General features: G+C 40.3%; 2 protein-coding genes across 18 annotated transcripts in view; both read left to right on the top strand.

Moving 5' to 3' along the window:
* Positions 1-4,311, top strand: part of col13a1 (collagen, type XIII, alpha 1) — a 32,748-nt gene extending 28,437 nt beyond the window's left edge. For 11 of the 13 annotated variants that reach the window (XM_076974227.1, XM_076974231.1, XM_076974226.1 and 8 more), the window contains one exon: positions 1,902-4,311. In XM_076974227.1, the coding sequence (XP_076830342.1) occupies positions 1,902-1,934 (33 nt within the window). In that variant the 3' untranslated portion in view covers positions 1,935-4,311. Of the gene's footprint in view, positions 1-83; positions 1,590-1,901 lie in introns of those variants that run through there. The other 2 variants (XM_076974230.1, XM_076974228.1) reach the window with 1 other exon arrangement.
* Positions 4,312-5,314: 1,003 nt separating this feature from the next.
* Positions 5,315-21,816, top strand: prkg2l (protein kinase cGMP-dependent 2, like). Of its 5 annotated transcripts, XR_013121411.1 has the most exons (23): positions 5,315-5,547; positions 6,103-6,637; positions 7,573-7,739; positions 7,838-7,951; positions 9,286-9,391; positions 9,651-9,714; positions 9,820-9,897; positions 10,134-10,228; positions 10,594-10,662; positions 10,754-10,852; positions 11,264-11,414; positions 11,625-11,761; positions 12,430-12,519; positions 12,714-12,855; positions 13,016-13,179; positions 13,775-13,897; positions 14,228-14,290; positions 16,075-16,141; positions 20,036-20,137; positions 20,537-20,646; positions 20,768-20,855; positions 21,369-21,419; positions 21,781-21,797. XR_013121411.1 is itself a non-coding variant. In XM_076975296.1 (21 exons), exons 2-21 carry the CDS (start codon positions 6,150-6,152, stop codon positions 20,847-20,849), a joined length of 2,511 nt encoding a protein of 836 aa, XP_076831411.1. In that variant the 5' UTR covers positions 5,315-5,547; positions 6,103-6,149; the 3' UTR covers positions 20,850-21,816. The 5 variants fall into 5 exon arrangements, 3 of the variants coding, with proteins under 3 accessions (XP_076831411.1, XP_076831412.1, XP_076831413.1); XM_076975296.1 differs by having other exon boundaries at positions 20,768-21,816; XM_076975297.1 differs by lacking the exons at positions 21,369-21,419; positions 21,781-21,797 and having other exon boundaries at positions 20,537-20,651; positions 20,768-20,828.
* Positions 21,817-22,235: the final 419 nt, after the last annotated feature.

Here is a 22,235-nt window from a genome sequence, read left to right as displayed (position 1 = left end):
AATTTTATTCTATAAAAGATCAAAGAGCGTCTCACCTCTGTTTGTCTCACACTTAACACGTGTTCCTGCTTCCTGTTTTGCAGTGACGCTAATTCTGGAATGCCTTGTTTGGTTGTACATAGAATATTTATTTTTGTACTTTGCTCTGTTATATGATGAGAAAATGCAGAAAACCATAAAAATACTGCCAGGACTTTTGTACATATTGTTTATTTTTTATTACCGGTAATATTGTTTATGTAATGGATTTTATACTGTGCCTATGCATTATGTCAAAATGTTTTAAGGAGATAATATACTGTGGCAGCATATGCATGATATTTGTGCATCATGTTAACGGATATGTGCCTATTAACTTATTGTATAAAATGTGTTTTGATGAGTTGTGATAGACCATGCTGCACTGATCAGTGAGGCTAAACTAAGAGGCGTTCCATGAGGAAGACGCTCTGTACCGAGACAGAAATTGACATTATACTTTACATACCAGCCACAGAAGCAACACTGTAATCTGTAATGTTTACTGGAAACTGCAAGAACTTGTGTTTAAAAGACATGCTCACCAGGGGTCTCATCAAAACCTTGAGCTTGCTAGATTGCTATAACAATTTATATGATTCTCACTGCATAAATTATTTTTATAAGCACGCTCAGTAAACATTTTAATCTCTGTCAGAGTATCTCTTTGTGAATCTTTAAAGTTTAAAGGAGTTAAAGAGTTATCATAGCAATTGTTGGGCAGCTTTAAGAGGATTCTCTTTCTCTTTCTTTCTCTCTCTCTCTCACTCTCTCTCTGTCTTTCTCTTCTCACTCATACTCACGCTCTCTTACACACAAACTGTCTCTCTTCTCTCTTCTTTCTCACACTCACGCGCTCTTATACACACTCTCACTGTCTCTCTATGCAAAATCTTTATTCATTATTTTGCCTTTATAGATCTTGATATGAAGATATGTAACTTAGCAACTACAATTTCTTACTTTACTGAGCAACTAGTATGGCAATGAGCATCTAGTACATCTTTATTTTAAATGTCTTTGTTTGTACATCACATTAGAACAGTGCCAAAGCCACGTTGACACATCTGACTGACGTGTTTGACGTCTTCCTCTAATTTATATTGTATTGCTGCTCATGGACATCCATAGCTGCTCCGTTATGCTTCTGTGCCTTATTGTACCTCATCTGACGGGCAGGAACGAAGAAAAGACAAGCCTGAGCAATACTCTCACTTTACGTACTGAACGCTTTAGTGCCATTCTCATTCTCACAGTCTGACAGGGTTGTAAGGAGGGGCCCTAGTTAATGTATGTTCCATGTTGTGCTTTGTTGTTGTTTACTGTGTGTAGAAGTGATTTGTTTGTTTACTGCTGCTCACCACGAGAAGCTCTTGGTTCCATTTTGCCTGTTATTGAGATTGACTACAGCGTGTGTTTATAATCTGCTTCGGTAAACCCACCATCAGCCTGTAATACCTCATACTAACACTAATGCGCCTGCCATAGTAGTCATGAACAAATTACAAGGATGATGTCAGAAAATGAACATTTACCTGAACATCCAATGAAAATAAATAGTTGTTAAGCTCGTACTGTTTTAAAGTTGTGTTTGTTCAAAGTTTGTTCAAAGTAAGAATAGCCACAATGGATAAATTCACACTTAAACCCTCTTTGAATAGTTTGTGTTACCTCAAGGTCACAATGATCTTCGCCTACAAACAGAGCCTCAGAGTTTTCTCCGGGCATTTTTGAGCATGTTGTTTTCCTATAACTCGTGTTTGTGTCATCCTAACTTGTGCCTGGAGAGTGGAATATTCATATTTTCTGAAGGTTTCTAAATCTATTTAGTATAGTAATTATATTAATATCCCTAGAATGACTTGTCTTTATTTTATTGAAAGGGTCAGAATCCTTTCCAGCTGGCTAAGAAGTAATATCAAGAGGCTCACCTGGTCCGGGTGAGTCTTGATTCTAAGCTATACAAGGAAACTTGAAGAGGTTTTTGAAGATCTTTGAGTTCAGCTCCATGGTTGCTGTTTCATGGATGTTCCAGAGGGCTAAAGCAAGCCCTGTCCTGCTGGAAACCTTCTCATGGTGGCACAGGCAAACAGACTTGACTTTGGTAGGTCTACACATAGGTATGTAGGACTACGGATGGGACTTTTCATTTGCCATTTTTCTGGTGAGGGTTTCACAGGAGAAATGGCCATAACAGTCTGTCATTTCTCCAGATTTTGTACGTTAATTTCTTTTTTATTTCACTATGTGAAAAAGAAACTTTTGTAGCATTGTATTGTTTTCTTTATTTTTCCTTCTTTGATCTTTGACACCAGTAACTGTGATCCATGAATTCAGTGCAGCTCCCCCCGAACATCATCTCAGTGTTCATGTGTTTCCAGACTAACAAAAAGAAGAACACAAATCTTTTGATGATTCCTGATTTCACTGCCTATTGTCACTGCCTTTTGTTGATCGGAGAGTACCAGGAAGTGTACAGGTCCACTGTATACGACGTCACTCACACACACATACTCATATGACATAGAACTGTTTGTTAATGTATATACAAGAAAGTAAAATTAATAGTAAAATTCATAAACTTAAAATATGTACATATTTATTATCGAAATGATTGCAATGATTATGGCATTATTATTAAATTAAAAACTTGTATAATACTGCAGCTTTAACAATTAACAGTATCTAAACTGTTCATAAGTTGTCACTTAACTTTGTTATCCATCATGGCATGAGATATATGTTCTAAAAAAGATTTTTTTCTGTGCAGCTAAACTTCATTGATTGCTCTTTAAACAATATCTCCACTGTCTATGAAATTTAAGTTTCACTGTTGATCCAGATCAAAAACACTAGTTCGGTCTACTGGCTACATGAAATAGGTGCTTGTTTTCTTTGTTGGAGATCATCTGAAGAACTTTTTAAAGTTTTTGAAAGTTTATTTTTTTATGAGGAAGGCCAAAACGAAGCTTGTGTTCAGAGACTTTGAGCAGCTGTGGGCGAGGCGACTGCATCAATACCCAGTTTGTAGTTGTCTTGTATGAAAGTCACAGATTCATGTAAAGTGTACACGTAGACACAGTGCAACTTACAGCATTATCACTTCAATCATAGTTTGAAACCGGAAAAAAAAAAACATTTTTCTAAACAAGTGTGACCCGATTGAAAGTGTTGAGGCAGAAAGCCAACGAGGTGGTCTAACTCTCCTGTCTATGTTCATAGATTAATGCACAGAAGCATTCCTGTTGTCATACTGTATTTTGATGGCTGTGTTCAGACTGCATCCAGTGTACACGTTTAGCGTTTGTTATAAAATAAGTGATCATTTTAGACTTGCATCTTCTAAATACTTTGCTAATTTCATTGCATGCTATTTGTAACACAAATGTACAATGGCTTTATTCATAAAACAATTACCTAGTATAACAACACCAGCAAAGATACATTTTTGTGAATTAACTTCATAATGAATTATTGTAGGAAAAAAAGTACATATTTTTTTTATCCGAGTGACACCAGCCAGTAATATCAAACAATATTTTGAAGCACTGTTTCATATCTTCCTTTCATATCATAACTTGTACTAAATGGTTAAAAACAGCTTTACTGGTTGTTGCTGCTCTATTTTTCTGACCTACATCTAATCTTCACTTAAGAGTATGTGCACAATTGAAGAATTCAGTTTTATGTGCAAATGTTTAATGGCCTGGTTTAGCTGTTTGATGTAACACATGGAGTATCTTCCTAAAAACGCACTGCACAATTTTCCATTATTTCTCCTGGTTTTACTATTAAACAAACAGACCATTTATGAAGCTGTCACAGTCATGCAGTTCAGCCTTCAAGCACATTATGAAGTGATCATATTATTTTATGCACGCAACTTATTTAAATATTATTGACTGATTTTGCACATTGAAAGGAGTGTGATATTTTGCTATGTATCAGATCTGATTGCAACGTTTGTACTATGTCGTTTTTTAACAGAACAGTTCCCTAATGACACAATCTGTATAGTGTCTTGATTTTATCTTGGTCTATTTGTGTAGTGTACTCTTCATAAAATGTGTACAATAAGCTTCCTATCAGTGTAGTTTAACAAAAAACATAGTAAAAATAGAAAATATTGAACATATGGGAGGATGAATCCAAGTAAACCCGGATTAGAGGTTGAGGTCTTTGATGGGACGATGTCTAGGAGTTCCCACAATGCTTTGTGGCATATGATATGAAAAAAAAACATGCAGTTACATTTTTTAAATTTATTGAGAATGCCCAATCCATCGCCTATGTCCGTTTTCACAAAACAAGCCATCCAAATTTATGTACAGAGAACTTTGACTCATACACTGTTTAAAGGGGCTTATTTGTTTCACTTTCTGTATAGTGTATTGTACTGTATTTCTTATGTGAGAAAGTGCCACATTTATCTGAATTCACCCTCTGTGGCTGACCTTGTATGAGGGGTACACTCTTAGAGGGGTATTCCACTGCAGCTGCTGACAGGTCTACTAGAGGCAACATGAACTAGACTTGACAGGTATAGGCTTGGATGCCAGTCTATGTTTGATTTCATTCTGATTCACGTGCATCCGATTTTCACAAGATATGTTATTCTTCCTCTTTTTGGGGTTTATGGACAGCAGAGTGCACAAACTGAGGCATTAAACTCCAGTTTAGCAAACATTTGCATTGTTATGTAACTGACTATGGTTTAACTAACTGAAAATGGATGCAAGGGCATTTATGTATTGCAGTATATTTTAATATGTCAGGAACAATCACTTGCATGTTGATATAGTTTTAATGCACTAACGTCTTTACCTAACAATCTCCCTAGTCTGTGTTATCTTTTGGGAATGAAAAGCCTCCTGGTTTTAATTTTCCTTTTTGTTTCAAAACTTTAGACGTAAAGGTGTATTAGTGCATATTCATTTTTTAAATATTATTGTGGGATAACCCAAAAGTTAACTTGTCTGCTCAAAATGTAAACTTGAATGTATTATGACATTTATACATTTTTGACATATAACTAAACTGTACTCCCCGTTAAATTATTCAGTAATTTACCTTGTTCTATAATACAATGATGACAATAACACTCAATAAATAGTTCAGAAAAAACGATGAATGAGCGTATTTGTTTCTGAGGATGAAATATGGTGTTTACTTATTTCATTTTCTTATATAAATGTAACTCGGATGTGCATGTCTACTCTTTCCTTCGTTTTATTTTCAGTTACATAGTTTTGAAACGACCTCTTCTACCTTGTACCAGTCAACAGTCGGAGTCTTGCAATGCCACTTGATCGTCGGTAGAGGGCACTGTGCAGCGGTCTCCTGCTGCTAGTCCACGTTACTTCAAGAGTGAAGCCTCTCTTAAGGTTGCCAGGTGTTCTGAGAGCAGCAACATCAGAGTTGCTCCACACACATCCGTGGAAGAACCGCTTGTGTTCCTCCATAGCTTCACAAGAATGAACGAAATCACTTAAATGTTTCAAGAGATCCCAGGAGTTAACACGAAACACGGTAAGTAGTTTGTCTCTGTTGTTCGACAAGGACCTGAACATTTAATAAGGCGTTTTTTGGTAGACCTCCAACATTATTGACAGCTTAAACTGACAGTTTTACTGTCATTGTTATTTAGTGGATTCACGTCTTGTGCTCACAGATGCTCTTCAAACGTTTCGAAATATTTCCTATCAAAGACGTCAACAGGCAGCTGTGTTGACGTTTCATTTCCATCACCCGTAGTCAGTGAATATTAGTGAATATTGCAATAAGGTTGCTTGTTCAGCGTTCATGCATTTTTATTAGGTTTGTTAGAAAATTATAAAGCACGTTCATCTGCACCGGCTTTTGAATCACCCAACGTTAGCATAAAAGAATGAACAGTGTTTCGTTATATGAATTCATAGGCTATAAGATGTGTTTTTTGTTGTTGTTGTTGTGTGTTTGTATATATATATATATATATATATATATATATATATATATATATATATATATATAGAGGTCTGTTAAAGCTCTTGCTGTGGAGGGGCCATCTGTATGTATGTATGTATGCTATCTGGTTGGATGCAGGTCAGTGGCCCTACTGTTAGGTAATTTGACAGACCAAAGGCCTCTCTATGGTGCCAAGTCACTTTATGGTCATGGGGAATGGTTCGATCAAAACCCCTCGATTGGAGGAGAGATGTTTGCCCTCCAGTATCAAAGACACACCATCATGGGAGTCAGCAGAACACCTCAAGCTGAGAATCACACGTCTGGAGGAGGAGCTGGCCCTCAGAGACCAGGAGCTCCGTGCCCAGGAACAGCAGCTGCAGAGACTGCAGAGAGAACTGGTGGCGAAAGTGTCCCAGATCGACAAGCTCCAGGACGCCATCGGCTACAACAGCCTGGGCCGCTCGCCCCGCGGCCTGGCCAGGCACAGTCGCCGGCTGCTCAGCGTGATCAACCAGGGCTCAACACGTTTCCACCGGGTGGCCGTGGAAGTGCACCGTCGCCTCAGGGCGAAGGAGGGCGTGTCGGCCGAGCCCACGTCGGGGCGGTTCTGTGACAGCCGCAAGGTCCATCCCACGAGTGTGGAGAGGGCGCACGTCCGCAAGGACTCGGGGTGAGTGACCCACAAGACTCAAGACATCACGCTTGAGCCATGTGCTTTTGTTTCTTTATTCAAGTCACTGTACAACACACTGACTCTCCTGGAGAGGGGAAAAGAGGAGAAAGCGTCTGCCAAGGCTTTGTAGTGCCTTCCTACAAGAGCAGGCTTTAGAAGAACAGATTACCATGACACACCGTGAAGGGGATGGAGAGACACTGGGGCAGACAAAGCGTGGCCCATCTGTATGCATGGGTTGGATCATTACTGTTTTAATTAAACAGGCTGTACAAATCTCCTTTCTAATTCATTCAAAAGTTCCATTTTAGGCTAATGGAGACACCTTGCTCTTTCAGATGTGGTAATGAGAGACCACATTAGTGCAGAAAACAGAAGCAGTCCACTGTAAGCACACACACGATACCGTGAGGCCTCATAGATGTAATATTGTGGATACTTATTTAAAGCACAGATTTTTGTTTATTTAGGCAATGTGGCTTTTACTATTTGAAAGCAAAGTGTTTTCTATTTGAAACAGGCTGAATATAAAGAATGGGCAATAATGTTTCTCTCTGTAAAAAATCACTCTTGAATTGATATGGTAAAATAACGATGCCTTATAGTGGTTTGGCCTCATGACTTGAACTTTTAACTGTTGTGGGCATTAAAGGCTATCTGAATTATATTGACAAAGAGGTTCACATATTATTCACCACCTCTAGTTCTGAATGTGTAATCACACAACACAACCTTATTTATAGATAAATGATTATTAATAGATAAAGGATTAACAGATAAAGGATGCCCCAGTATCCTACCAGAGAACATACTGTACATTATTAATGATTTTCTTACTCCTGGATTTTAGACTGGAACTCTAAAATGGGAGGACAAACTGACTATTTTTCTTGCACTAATATGTTTAATTTAGCACATATTCTGTCCTCCAGCACCAAGAAACTGATCAATGAAGCCATCATGAACAACGACTTTCTGAAGAAGCTTGAGCCTCAACACATACGTGAGATGGTGGACTGTATGTACGAGAAGATCTACATCGCCAACCAGCTCGTCATCCAAGAAGGAGAGTCTGGAAACTACCTCTACGTGCTTGCAGGTCTTCCTTGACATTTCACACCTAAAACCTTCCATCGTGCAGAACTTTCAAAATGCTCCTAACCATTAATAATCCTGGACGTTTGGGTGTGTGTGCAGAGGGCTTGTTGGAGGTGATCCAGAATGGGAAACTCTTGGGTCAGATGCGACCTGGAACAGCCTTTGGAGAGTTGGCCATACTTTACAACTGCAAGAGGACCGCCACTGTTAAAGGTGAGCTTCAGGCTCGGGGATGCATCTCCAATGAACTCATGAATGGCATGAACGTCTTCAACACGTTCTACTTGTGCCAGAGCTCCTTGCTGGGGTTGTTTTAATTGGCATATTGTTGAAGACGTTAGGGATTCCAGACCAGTCATGACATTAGCAGACTAAAAATCTAGTCCTATTGTTTAAATTAACATATAAAAATAATATAGATCCAATATTTCTATATCTGATTATTTTATAGTTTAATTCACTATTTATTAGCAAATGTTTATGAAGTACTTTTTGGTAATATTCATTAGTATCTTTTGTAGAAGTTGGGATTCATTTCCAGCTTTGACATTGTTTGAGAGTGATGGATTAGTTCCTGTTTTTTTTTTATGATGTAAATTAACTAAAAGGTCCAAGTAGCACTTCAGATTCTTAGTTAGACTGAGATGTGGAGTTTGATTTGGCCATTTTATAACATCCCCTTTTCTTTATCACCTTTATTATTGCTTTGGTAATGTTTGGATCTTTGTCTTACTGAAAGTTTTTTTCTTCCTAAGCTTGTATTCTTTCTAGCAGACTGAAGCAAATTGTCTTACAGCACCTTCCTGTATTTTGTTCCATCCATTCATCCAGTTTTAACAAGCTACCCTGTCCCCCCTGATAAAAAAGTGTCTCCACCATATAATACTGTACTTTACTCCATATAATACTGTCGTCTGCATACTTTACTGTCAGGATGGTGTTTTGTTTAGGAATGGATGGAGTTAACTTTGTGGTACACAATAACAATTTGGATTTTGACCAAAAATTATTCACTCTGATTCTTTCTGCAAAATAACACACATACATTAAAGTGTGAATTTTTCAGTTGTGACTAGCTGCTCTCTGATACAGGCCAGTTGTATGCAGAGCTCTTGATATCATTGACCGAATCATCCTCACTGTAGTCTCAGGCCCTGAATCTGAAAAGTGACTGTTGGATTCTGTGACCTCCTTCACGAGCCCTCTTCTTGCTCTAATGCTGAGTTATGAGGGGTGGCCTGGTCTAGGTAGTGCCTGGCTAGAAGGATCACTTTAATCTGCTTAGAATGCTCTTTGGTATTAATTTCACAGCTTTATTTAGACAGGTAGTTTGACAACTGGCACCTGAATTGTTCTTCATTTGTTGTACTATTGTTTTTTATTTCAAAGAAAGCTAAAACTGTTTACATCCTTGTGTCATTTTAGAGAAATGCAACTCTGGCTTGTGTGAACTCAACCCTGTATTCATCATGCAGTATACGATGGCTTGTGAAACTAAAGACATGTATTTACTGAGAGACGACTACTTGTCTTTTTTATTATTTCAGCTGTCTCTCAGTCCCACATCTGGGCTTTGGACCGGCAGACATTTCAGACTATCATGATGAGATCTACTCAGGCCAGACACGAGGAGTATTTCTGCTTTCTGCGCAGGTGCACTTACATGACATACATGACAAGCATTTTGGCAGCTACCAATGTGACCACACACACACACACACACACACACACACACACACACACACACACACACACACACACACACACACACACACACACACAAGCACATGCTTATGTGGATTCTAATGTAAAGAATAATATAACCAAAGAAAAAATATTTCAGTATTTCAGAGATAGTGCAGATTGAAAAGTATTTTGTTATTTCAGAGTAGTAATGATAATTTTTCTTTAGTGTGTCTTTATTGAAGGACCTGCCAGAGGAGAAACTTGCTAAAATTGTTGACTGTCTAGAAATTGTAAGTGTTTGAAAGCCTTTTACTTTGGCCTTTCGTGTTGATGGTATAATGTGCTCTCAGTGTGGGGGTTATGGCTTTGACTGGAATTTTTCATCTCAATTCTAGGATTACTTTGATAAAGGGGAGTACATTATTCGTGAGGGTGAGGAAGGAAACACATTCTTCATTATTGCTAAAGGAGAGGTAAACATTTCTCTGTAGAAAGAATGCCTCAATAATTGCTCCTGCATCTTAATGTGTCTGTCGAAATCTTGAAGTTCCTGTCATCATGGTGTCAAAAAACATCCCAACATTTGCCATATGATACATATCTTATCTTATTTACATATACAATGCATTTGGTATATGTTCATGTACATTGAGCAAATCTGATGTACAGTGTACTATATATTTGTAAAGTCTGTTTGTGGCTGGGGCAGGTTTTGGTAACCCAGAGTACAGAGGGCTGTTCTGAGCCTCAGGAAATTAAGACCTTGGGAGTGGGAGAATACTTTGGAGAAAAAGCTCTTATAAGGTTTGCACAATTCCTTATTTCCTTGTTTTATCATTGCTTTACGTATACAGTCCTCTATCATCTGCTTAGTTTAACTTTCAGTCTATTTCCGATGTTCCATTATGGAGAGATGTTTGGTGAGAGGGGGCTTGTAGAATAGTGATGTGCGTGGGTGAAGGAATGCCAGTTAGCTGAGAATTCATTTTCTCATACTGTTCCATTGTCCATGAGCACAGTTTTGCCATCTGAGATGAGAACTAGGGAAATGCCAAAGAAAGCTTTTTCAGAATTCTGTAGTTATTTGCAAACTTGTATGAAAAGAAAATATGTTGAATGTTTCATATACGTTTTGAGTTCAGTGCTTATCCTTTTGATTCTTCTTCCAGCGAGGACGTTCGTTCAGCTAACATCGTTGCGAGGGAGAACGACACACAGTGTTTGGTAGTGGACAGAGAGTACGTTAGCTCCTCGGCGTGAGCACCCACTCCGTTCCGATACGTCCAGCGAGCGCACAGTCCCTTATCAGTGTCCACTGTCTTCTCACAGCAACTTCACCCAGATGGTGGGGACGTATGAGGAGCTGCAGGCGTACCTGCGGGAATACGTGGAGCAGCTCTCCATTCACGACGAGAGGAGAAATGCGGTGTACGCACCACGTTCACACACACTCACACACGCGATATCGGCACTCCATGTTGAAACAAAGATGGCAGTAACGGCAGAACGAGCGGATGCTGTGAACACGTGTCTGCTTTTAGTGTGTTCGGTAGGAACTAGGATTTATGGGCATCAAAAATGTGCACCACTTTTAAATATTTGTTTTCATGAAATACTGATCATTCCAGCTGCATTTGACTGGTCTTTGGGTAACCGTAAAGTGTTTTACACTGTAATTGCCACACATTTCTATTCCAATGATGAAAGTACTGTTGCTAATGGAACTATTTTATAACTTTAAAAGTTGTCACCAAGGCCCAGCACAGTCAGCTCAGCATTTTCCAGGTCCTAATTGGTCCTAAATGTGCTGGATGTTCTCTGGGTGTCCTGGTCCTACAGGACCCAGTCTCCCTTGTCCATGCAGGGCCCAGAACCTGCCGAGCTGTCCCGTCTCCGTGAGAAGGCAGCACAGTTGTGCAGCGTCTCTTTCCTGAAGGAGCTGCAGGTTGTGGCCACACTGGGCGTGGGGGGCTTTGGCCGCGTGGAGCTGGTGAGTCCGCTGCTAGCGCTACGCGCCGGACTGGCACAATGGCAAAGACTTTTATTATGCAACTTTTATTTTGCACTAATCCACCACTGAACGTCTCAAACGTGACCTGAACAAGAGCTTATTTGTGTTTACTGACTTTTATGGGTTACAGTGCGTCAGGACAGCTTGAAGCTGTGGTACAGTTAAGACTGTGTTTGCATTGCATCTCAGGTGAAGCTTAGAAATGAAGAGAGCGCTTTTGCTTTGAAGTGTATTAAGAAGAAACACATTGTGGACACAAGACAGCAGGAGCATATTTACTCAGAGAAGAGCATTTTGCTACAGGCCAACTGCAATTTCATTGTCAGGTCAGTCTAACTGCTCATGCATGTTACTGCTTACAGTTGCTTTTATTTGTTTTTATTTTTCCTTAATAATGTATTAGCACAAAAAGAACACAGGAGTAAAACTCATGATGGAACAGACAAAAGCTAAGCTTTGCAAACTTTTTGTTGTTCCTGGTTTGTTGTTAGATGCTAATATTTATGCTCCTTCAATAACTCTCTACATATGATTGTCATTTCTAGTATTTATGAGTGACACCATTAATACCGAATGTTGATTTCCTTCAGCTGATGCAAATATACAGGACTTTTCTTGAAGGTCACAAATTTGTATAAGACACCATTAACCTTACAACACACTAGGTATTGTAGTGTTTTAGGATAAAATGGCCCCAGTGTACATTTAAGTGTAAAGGGTGACAGACAGGGGTGGCAGAGGCTTTGGAGAGTTGCTAAGAAACAGTCTGAAAAATCTCCTGCTCCATTTACTCTAGTAGTTGAGTGTACTTTGTCTGGCTATGTGGTACCAGCTTGCTGACATTTCTAGACAAAAGACATAAAGATTACTGTCTGCTACTGCATTAGATCTTTCTATTCACGTCTGTATTCTCTGTTTTAAAACAGTCGTTTAATTTACTCGTTTTCAAATACACGAATGTGTTTTTGACTGGAACTCGTTTTCAATTTTCCAGATTATTCCGGACATTTCGAAACCACAGATATGTGTACATGCTGCTTGAGGTGTGTCTCGGTGGAGAGTTGTGGAGCGTACTAAGAGACATGTGAGTGTAGGTCGTTTTTGCCCTCCACTAATGTCATTACAGCCGGTATTCTGCAGCAGAAATAGTGATCTGATTATCACAGTTACTTCGACTAATTGATCAATTTTTTTTTTATCTACTCTTGTGTGAAATATTTTGAGAAATATTACAGAAATGTCCTTCATTTGAGTGTTTCATGTCTTAATGTGACTTAGGAGTTTCTTTGATGAGGCAGCTTCTCGATTCTGTACTGGTTGTGTACTGGAGGCCTTTGATTACCTACATGGAAAGGGAATCGTTTATCGAGACCTAAAGCCAGAAAATCTTCTGCTGGATGCAGAGGGTTATGTAAAAATGGTAATTTTGCAATTGACTATTATTATTTTTCTAGTCAACACCTTGTGCTTTTCACCAAATCTTCCACCACATGTGGTAAACTATTTGTTGGGGTGACGTTACAGTGGAGTTTAGTCATATGTGCCAATTACATCTCACTTGTCTTCCTTTTCCCTGCCAGACTGATTTTGGTTTTGCTAAGAGAATCGGCTTGGGGAAGAAGACCTGGACGTTCTGTGGAACTCCAGAGTACGTGGCGCCTGAGGTCATCATGAATAAGGGCCATGACTTCGGTGCCGACTGCTGGTCCCTCGGCATCCTCATTTTTGAGCTCCTCACTGGCAGGTAAACGTGATACTGGGATTGGCAAAAGAGCTCAGCTTGTCCCAGAACATGAAGACCATACAACAGGCCTCCATTGAGATATCTAAGCAGAGTTATAGCTAAGTTGTCCTGCCTTATGGCGTGTGGTGCACATGCTGTGATTTCTACACTCTCTGCTCTTGCACAAAGTTGGACAAAGTTTTATCCAAATTTTTATAAGGTTTTAGTGCCACATCAACCACTAGGCTGCCTCTGCATGTTCTAAACCCTCTTGAAGACCATTAATTACCATGCAGTAAGGCTGTTGGGATTGTTTAGTAGGAGGAGTTGTGCAATTGTGGGCAAATATGGCCTTAAGCCTGTACTTACACAAAAGTGAATGATGGGTATGGAGAATTTGTAATGTCGCAATCGTAGGTTTTCTTAATATTTCCAGTTCAAATCCATATATGTGGCACCGTCTATTTGCACCTAATATTTGGAGCACTCCTATACTAAATGAATCAGCTTTAACATACAACATGTCCCCTGTGCTCTGTGCTAAGGCTGTGTTTAAAGTGATGTTTACAGATGTCCTGATGTCCTGATGTCCTGCTCATCCACCCGCCCCTCCCAGCCCTCCTTTCACAGGTTCTGATCCCATCAAGATCTACACTATGGTGCTTCATGGCATCGAGAAGGTTGACATGCCAAATAGGATCACCAAGCGCCCAGAGGACCTGATCAGGAGACTTTGCAAGTGGGTCCCTATCTAACATCTCAACATCATATGACTTCAACACTAGTACAAATACAGACCTGGACCTTGGAACATCTGTACAATTCACTTATGGAACTTTTATAGAAGGGTTCAGTTAAAAACCTATAAAGCCTAACACAAATCATCGAACTCCTTATCCCCTGAGTCATGCAAGAATGTTTCACGCTTATTTTTATTCAGAATGAGCTGATCCACGAATTCTAGCCAAAACCACAGTTGCTGTGTAAGTGTGTTGTTGTTGTTGTTGTTGTTGTTGTTGTTGTTATGTTATCTATGTGCTCTGTATCATTAAACTCTTTTTGTCTCTAGGCTCAATCCTGCAGAAAGACTTGGCAATAAGAAAAATGGCATCATTGATATCAAGAAACACAAGTAGGTCATGTCCTACCTAGCACGGTCCAACCTAGCACGGTCCTACCTAGCACGGTCCTACCTAGCACGGTCCTGACTTATTGACTTGAGATTATTACAGATGTATCACAGTCTTTGGTGGGTTTAGTGTACCCTACTGTCACGTCTGGGGCCGCCACTCTGGTCAGTCTTGTCCACATCTTCCGTTTAGCCACACCTCTTTGTCTATCGTGTCATGTTTGTCCCCGCCCTCTTGATTTTCTTTCAGGTGTTTCTCGTTAGTGGTTTGATTCGTTTGGCGTGTATTGCCCGTGTTTCAGATCCCTCTTTGTAAGTCAATGTGTTTGCACGTTTGGCTATCTTGGTAATTGGTTTTATATCGTGCTATTTAAGTTCCATCTTAGCATAGGTTTGTGTTCCTTTATTGGTGTGGCCCTTTATGTTGACTTCACGGCTGCGTCTCCCTCTCTGTGTTCCCCGGGTATTTTCCCTAATATATTCATGGTTGTTATTCGTACGTCTGTCTGGGTTAGTTGTGTTCTTTTGGTTTAAGCTGTAAGTTGTATTGTTTAGTATATGTAAGTCCAGGTCATGTTGATGTCAGTTTCCTGAGTGTCTGTTCTTTGTATTTTGTTATACTGTGCTATTCTGTTGTAGTTCTTGGTCTCTTGTTTTGTTAAATATGAAGGAAATATGCCTCGCCGTGTTCGTACCCTCCGTGTAGGTACGGCTGGGCTGGAGGACGCTACAGGGGTTGCGCATGTTAGCACCCCAGCTAATAGGTCCAGCTCTCCTCAGCACTCGTCTTGGCTCCACCCATCGTTACACCTACAGCTTTATTTGCCACTCTAAACTATGTTTTCCTCCATCTTGCTTATCTTCCCCATTGGCATGCTTTGCTTTAAGTGTCTTTTTTTTTTTATCTTACCAAAACATACCGTGGCACTCGTTCAGGACCCCACTAAAGAGTGGGTCCTGATCCCCAGGTAGTGTCCTGCCCAGCCTGCTATGAATCACATCCAGCCTCCCTCCCCCCCGTTTGTCCTAACACAATGGGCCGCAGACGGGCCCTTCTTCTAAATTAGCCTCTCAGGCAGAAATGTCAAAAACAGACCAAGAGCAAATTCACAAGGGAAACAATTAGTGGGCCGAATGAGACTTGTAGCTGTAGCCATCTTCAGCAGAGCTGCACACAGCACTGTGACACTGACGCACTTGTCTGGTCTTAAGGCGACCATCCGAGAGACGGAGCCCAAAATACACTCACTGTGCCTATTGTGGGCAGATCCACAACAAACTGGTTATGTGCTGCACATTTGTGTTAAAATGGTGCTATGGGTGTTAGTGATTCATGCAGTAATGACAAATGGTGAAAAAGGTACACTGGCCCAGTATCCTTAGTATCAAACAAAATTATGCACTGAATATTATGGTGATTAGAACACATTCTCTTGATGTGGACTACTGATTACCTCTCATGAATATGTATGTTCAGCTCAATGGAGAATGTATACTTTGATGAGCGATGTCAAGTATTGTACACTGTCTGAGAGCCATATTTTTAGTGTTGAACATGTGTGCGTGTGTGGGGGCTGGGATCTGTGCCTAAACACTCTTCCCTTGCTATATGGACACCATTTATCATCAGATAATGTTTTTTCAGAAACGTCTTTGGATTAACTTTATGGCTCGCGGGTGTTTTACTACAAATAGTTATTTTTCCGTCGTTGGCCTGTCAGTAGATGCTGTGTGGTGTGTGTGTGCACTACAGCCTGAACTTTGTTTTACCGCTGCTCCGTTCTCAGGTGGTTTCAGGGTTTCAACTGGGGGGGACTGAGAGAACGGAACCTCCTGTCGCCACTGAAAAGAGAGGTGAAGCGTTTCAGTCCATTACTGTCACGTTCTAGTTGATCTTTACTTGCAGCTTGGTCTTCAGCGTTCCCTGTTTAAATGTCTGTAAGAGTGAGAAAGCTTCTCCTTTGCTGAGTGTGAATACGATGTTGTGTTCTGCTTAGCTGATGGGACCTCTGGATCACAGTCATTTCGACATCTTTCCCCCTGAGCTTGAAGAACCTCCAGATGAATTTTCTGGTTGGGATAAAGACTTCTAAGTGTCTGATGTTCTTCATACATGAGCAGAAACTCTCCAGTCTGAGTTAATGAATTCATGCAGCTGCATCATATTTAAACAAAAGAGGGACCACAGTGAAGAGCTAACAAGTTTGCTCAAGTTTTGGAAATTGACATGACAATTTGACATGTGTATCAGATGTCTCTGCCAACTTAAAGAATGTTCACATTGTCACTGTATGGATGCTAAAATAATATAACAAATGCCATGACAGAAATGCATGTGGTGTGGTATACACCCGTCCAACAGCACAAGTGTCAGGAAAACCCTCGAACCCTAGCATATATAAAGGTAGACCACTGATTTAACATCAAGTGTATAAAGGACTTTTATTATGGGCTTTATTTTGAATGAAGTGATAATCATGTTTGATAAACATTTTGGTTTGTAAAAGAGAATAACAATAACGAGTGTTGAAGTTCTTCAGCAGATTTTTGAGACAAAACTAAATCTTTAGTGTGATTTTTTCAGTAGCTTTTTTTATAACACTTTTTTAAAAACATGGAAACCAGATCAGGGTACCTGGGATGGTCTGTCAATTGTAGTCTTACTTTCATTATGTCACCAGCTTCATTTGCGTGATTTTTAAATCTTTCTAGAATTTATGTCTACCTTGTTCTGGTTAAAAGCAAACTGCCTGATATAATATGGGACTTTAAGAAAAATAATTGTCATTCATAAGATGCTAAATGCACAGGTTTTTTTACAAGATTAATATGAAGGATATTTTCTTTTAAAATGTAGTGTCTCATAACTTATGAATAGTGCTTTCTACGGAATAAAAAATCAGTGTTTATATGTTTTGCTGGGCTAAAAATCATAGCCAATGCAATAGCATTATTGTTTATTAATAAACATTTTAATGCCTTCTTTGTAACACACTGTGTGTTGTTTCTCTAAATTTTGCTGAGTAATTATTCTGATGATCACAGGGGTTCAGTATGTGGCTGTCCCTGTACCTATTTTCTTGTGCTTGTGCTGTTTCTATGAATTCCCTGTCTTTCTTTAAAAGCAGAGTAACAGACTGAGTCCCCAAGATGCTTGATATTTCTTACTGTAATGAATCAACAATGCCCTCTAATGGTCAACTGCAAGAGTCACAATCTGCAGAGTCTGAACCCAAGAGCTGATGCATAGATGTACAATATATTGCCAAAAGTATTCGCTCACCCATCCAAATTATCGGAATCAGGTGTTCCAATCACTTGGAATATAGGTGTATAAAATTAAGCACCTAGACATGCAGAATGTTTTTACAAAACATTTGTGAAAGAATGGGTCGCTCTCAGAAGCTCAGTGAATTCCAGCGTGGAACTGTGATAGGATGCCACCTGTGCAACAAATCCAGTCGTGAAATTTTCTTGCTCCTAAATATTCAACAGTCAACTCTCAGCTGTATTATAAGAAAATGGAGGTGTTTGGGAATTACAGCGAATCAGCCACAAAGTGGTAGTCCACGTAATCTGATGGAGCAGGGTCAGCGGATGCTGAAGCACATAGTGTGAAGAGGTCACCAACTTTCTGCAGTCAATCACTACAGACATCCAAACTTCATGTGGCCTTCAGATTAGCTCAAGAACAGTGCACAGAGAGCTTCATGGAATGGGTTTCCATGGTTGAGCAGCTTCATCTAAGCCATACGTCATAAAACATCGGATGCAGTGGTGTAAAGCACGCCGCCACTGGACTTTAGAGCAGTGGAGGTGTGTTCTCTGGAGTGACTAATCACGCTTCTCCATCTGGCAATCTAATGGACGAGTCTGGGTTTGGGGTTTGCCAGGAGAATGGTACTTGTCTGACTGCATTGTACCAAGTGTAAAGTTTGGTGGAGGGGGGATTATGGTGTGGGGTTGTTTTTCAGGAGCTGGGCTTGGCCCCTTAGTTTCAGTGAAAGGAACTCTGAATGCTTCAGCATACCAAGACATTTTGGACAATTCCATGCTCCCAACTTTGTGGGAACAGTTTGGAGCTGGCCCCTTCCTCTTCCAACATGACTGTGCACCAGTGCACAAAACAAGGTCCATAAAGACATGGATGGTAGAGTCTGGTGTGGATGAACTTAACTGGCCTGACCTCAACCCGATAGAACACCTTTTGGATGAATAGAGTGAAGACTGAGAGCCAGGCCTTCTCATCCAACATCGTTATGTGACCTCACAAATGTGCTTCTGGAAGAATGGTCAAAAATCCCCATAAACACACTCCTAAACCTTGTGAACAGCTTTCCCAGAAGAGTCTAAGCTGTTCTAGCTGCAAATGGTGGACATATTAAACCCTATGGATTAGGAATGGGATGTCACTTAAGCTCAGATGTGAGTCAAGGAAGGCCAGCGAATACTTTTGGCAATATAGTGTATGTAGGTTTTGGTGGAAAAACTGTTGGGAGTGCAAAGTGATTTTTGTTTGAGGGTGTCCAAAAACAGCCATGTTGTTTAGTTGCTGTGCAATATGACTCTAAATAGAGCAGAGGACAACTTCAGAGTTCTGTTCAGTCTGAACATGCAAAGTACCATCGATCCAAACCTCCCCCCGTCTGAAAGTTCATTGTTACTGACATTGTTAAAAGCTTAGCTGTTATTTCTTATAGATTGGTAATATTGGTATTGTTTTATACACAATGTTCCACTTCCAAACTGGAAGTGAAATAACTGGATATCTAGAAGGTTCCGCAGGAGAGGAGGGATCATATTTCACATTCTCAGGGGTAAGCAAAGCTAAATGTCTAGCCAAAAACCTTTAGCCCCTGAACTGAGTGAGGGCTGATGGGAAGGTCAGTCTGCCCAGGATTGAAATGCCAGGGATGTCCTGATAAATAGTGCACTGAGAAACATTGTCAGCTTAGATTAAGCACATGAATGCTACATGCGTAGACAAACATATAGGGGCTTACAATAGAGACATTTTAATGGCTTGCGCATTGGTATTTTACACGATAACTTGCTTAAATTGTTTTTCAAAAAGTAGCAGCCACTAGAGGGTGACACTGATCTAAGAGTAAATGTGTACTGTACATAATGAAGTGAATATTGGTTGAAGTAAATATTGGTAAAAGTTAATATACTGATTCAGTCCACATATTTACACTATTTTAGCTTCAAACATGCATTCACTTGGTGATTAGGGATTGTCTAAAGTGAATTAATTACTTAATAACTCAGGTGTGTTTGAAACATGACCAGGTCGGGTGTGCAGACTGGAACCTGTGATCTGACTTTATGGATTCAGAGATCAGTATTACACTTTATACCAGGTCTGTTTTGTAGACCTGCCTGATAGTGAGAATGAGGAGTTAATCTAATTCAAGCTCAATGCTGTACTGCTCCTGCAGCAGAATATCAATGCTAGAGTTATTAAAGGGGAGTGTGTGAATTCCTTTTAATGCCATTGTACCTGCCATTGTGGCCGCTGGGTGATAAATGTACTGAAGGAACGTGTCATTTAGGGCAACATGCCCATGTTGTGGCTAGATATTAATCGGCAGGCATATTTCCCAGAATTCTTGTGGAGGAGGTGATTGGGCCTTGTTTTCTCACTCTTTGAAATACCAAAGGCAGTCCGTAGTTGGAGTTTGACTTCAGCCAGGATAACACACGTGTGTGTGTGTGTGTGTGTGTGTGTGTGTGTGTGTCTTTCAGAGAACTGTAGGCTTTAGACTGATGTGGGATAATTTTATGACATTTCTGGAAAACAACTCATCCACATGGATAGCCACTACAGATGAGTGCCATGAACCTGGGGTGAGCGGCTTCTGTTGTCATCCAATAAACCTACCAACTCCCCCCTGTCCAACTTCTGTTCAATGAACCAATCGATATTTAATGACCAGAGATTTCTCAACCTGAGAAATGATTCTCAAGCAAACTGCATTAAAAAAAATGACCTGTTAATCATTCGGGGGACAGAAAGAGACATATATTTATGTCACAGAGATGATTGTAATGGCGCTGTCATCTAAAAACTGCCGTCATTCCCCCAGATTCTGTGATGCCGTGATTACTTGACCTGTTCACAGGTTCACAAAGTCTGCACTTCTATCTCACTGAAGCAAAAGCATGCCTACCTATAAATCATTGATTGCTAGAACATTCCACTATATTTCTTTGACTGGTTGCTTTGCTCTGTGTGTGTATCTCCAGATGCAGAGGCCATGCTCTCATGACATATTTTACGAGTCTATTGTGTTGACGCTGCAGGAATGTGGGATGCCCACTCTGAAACACTCCCTAGATTTCACTGGAAGAAAACTGTGAGGTTATCTACCCTTCCCATGTTTGTATGGTGACTGTACCTGTGTGGTTCTGGCTTCTGGTTGACAATAAGACTATGTCAGTGCATATGTTTTTTTTTTTTTTTTTGTATTTTAAAAGGCTTTCAAAGTTCCAACTAAGGACAGAACTCAAACCCTCTATGGATGACGGCAAGACCCCCTCCTTTTCTTTGCCGTATTAGACTGATGTAAGTAATGAAGATGTAATTCTCATAATGAAAACCAGATGCATTAGGACTCCTTGCCAAGTAATAGCACAGTTTCACCATTATTTCAGCTGTAAGTGTTCTGTGGTGTTACCAGACGTCCCAAATAACAGGATCCTGTTGAGTTACATGGACACAAATAACTGACTTAATCAATACTTATATGTAGTTGTAGTCTATCCAGAAAAAGGTGTTAAGATAATTCAGTAGTAAGATTATACTTAATGTGAGTCTGGAAGCCCTTTTTTAATATTAAGGTGGTTTTAAGTATATTAATGTATCTATCTACTGCTGAAACCACAGACATCAGACATACAGAATATGTATGTTGTAATTAGCAACCTTCTGCTGCTAGCGAGATCTTGGACTGTACCACCATGTACCGCTGCTAGCGAGATCTTGGACTGTACCACCATGTACCGCTGCTAGCGAGATCTTGGACTGTACCACCATCTGTCTGAGGTGTCTGACTATATACATCTTGAACTCCTGTAGGCAGCGTTTGAGCTTCAGAGTGAGATCCAAGAATACTGCTTTCTCCTCAGGGTAATGTCCTTGTCTTTTCTCCTCAGGGTAATGTCCTTGTCTTTTGGGATTTAGTTGACTCTCGATCTGATGGCCTGAAATTACTATCAAACATGTTGATTAAATAAACATAAAGTGATATTTAACCCAGCTAATTGTAACCCTACTATAACATTTTCTGTATTGTTTAATTTGCTTAAGGTTTTTTTCTGCATGTGCTTAAGGCCTGACATCACTTGTCCAAAACACATCATCCAAATATACAGCTAGTATAATTCAAACTCTACTTTGTTGTCAGCAGTACTAAAGAAGTTGAGGTGGGGTTGTTGAACTCTTGAAATAGTGCGCGTAATCCTGGACCTATCCCTCTCCTATTTTCCAGTGTGACATTCATCACTGTCCTCATGTGCACACATTATCCAGTTTCCATGGAGAAAAAACAGGGGCGTAATAAAACTTTTTATAGCACTTTCCATGTTTCCAGTTAGTTCACAACACCTACAGGAAATGTTCGCCTAGATCACCCCCGTTCATTCTAGCTAGAGATGCTAATGTTAACGTTTCTATTGCAAGCACTGGCGTAGGGGAGGGGCACGCAAGGCACGCACTGCGGGGGGGCCCCGAACACAGGTGGGCCCCGCCTTAGGACGAGTTTGTTGTTTAGTCATCCTCCTGGGTGATGTTAAGCCTGGTTTATACTTGAGGGTCTGCGCGGCGAAAATGACGTAATCGCTGTGGCTCCGCCCGTGCGCGAGGGCCTCGCGCGCTGTCGATTCGCGAGGTCGTGCACCTCTCGAATTTTGTAATTTCGCGCGCGCCGCGCTTCAGCGCGATGAA

This window comes from Brachyhypopomus gauderio, chromosome 15 (genome assembly GCF_052324685.1).
Source record: "Brachyhypopomus gauderio isolate BG-103 chromosome 15, BGAUD_0.2, whole genome shotgun sequence".
Classification (NCBI taxonomy): domain Eukaryota; kingdom Metazoa; phylum Chordata; class Actinopteri; order Gymnotiformes; family Hypopomidae; genus Brachyhypopomus; species Brachyhypopomus gauderio.
The sequence above is the reverse complement of the archived record's forward strand: the minus strand, read 5'-3'. Positions and strand labels throughout refer to the sequence as shown.

Excerpts from the sequence above, each read along its gene's own strand:
- prkg2l (XM_076975296.1), top strand. The coding sequence starts at position 6,150 with ATGGTGCCAAGTCACTTTATGGTCATGGGGAATGGTTCGATCAAAACC. Across the intron at positions 11,762-12,429 it reads AACTGCAATTTCATTGTCAG|ATTATTCCGGACATTTCGAA; the intron begins GTCAGTCTAACT and ends TCAATTTTCCAG. Across the intron at positions 13,898-14,227 it reads CTGATCAGGAGACTTTGCAA|GCTCAATCCTGCAGAAAGAC; the intron begins GTGGGTCCCTAT and ends TTTTGTCTCTAG.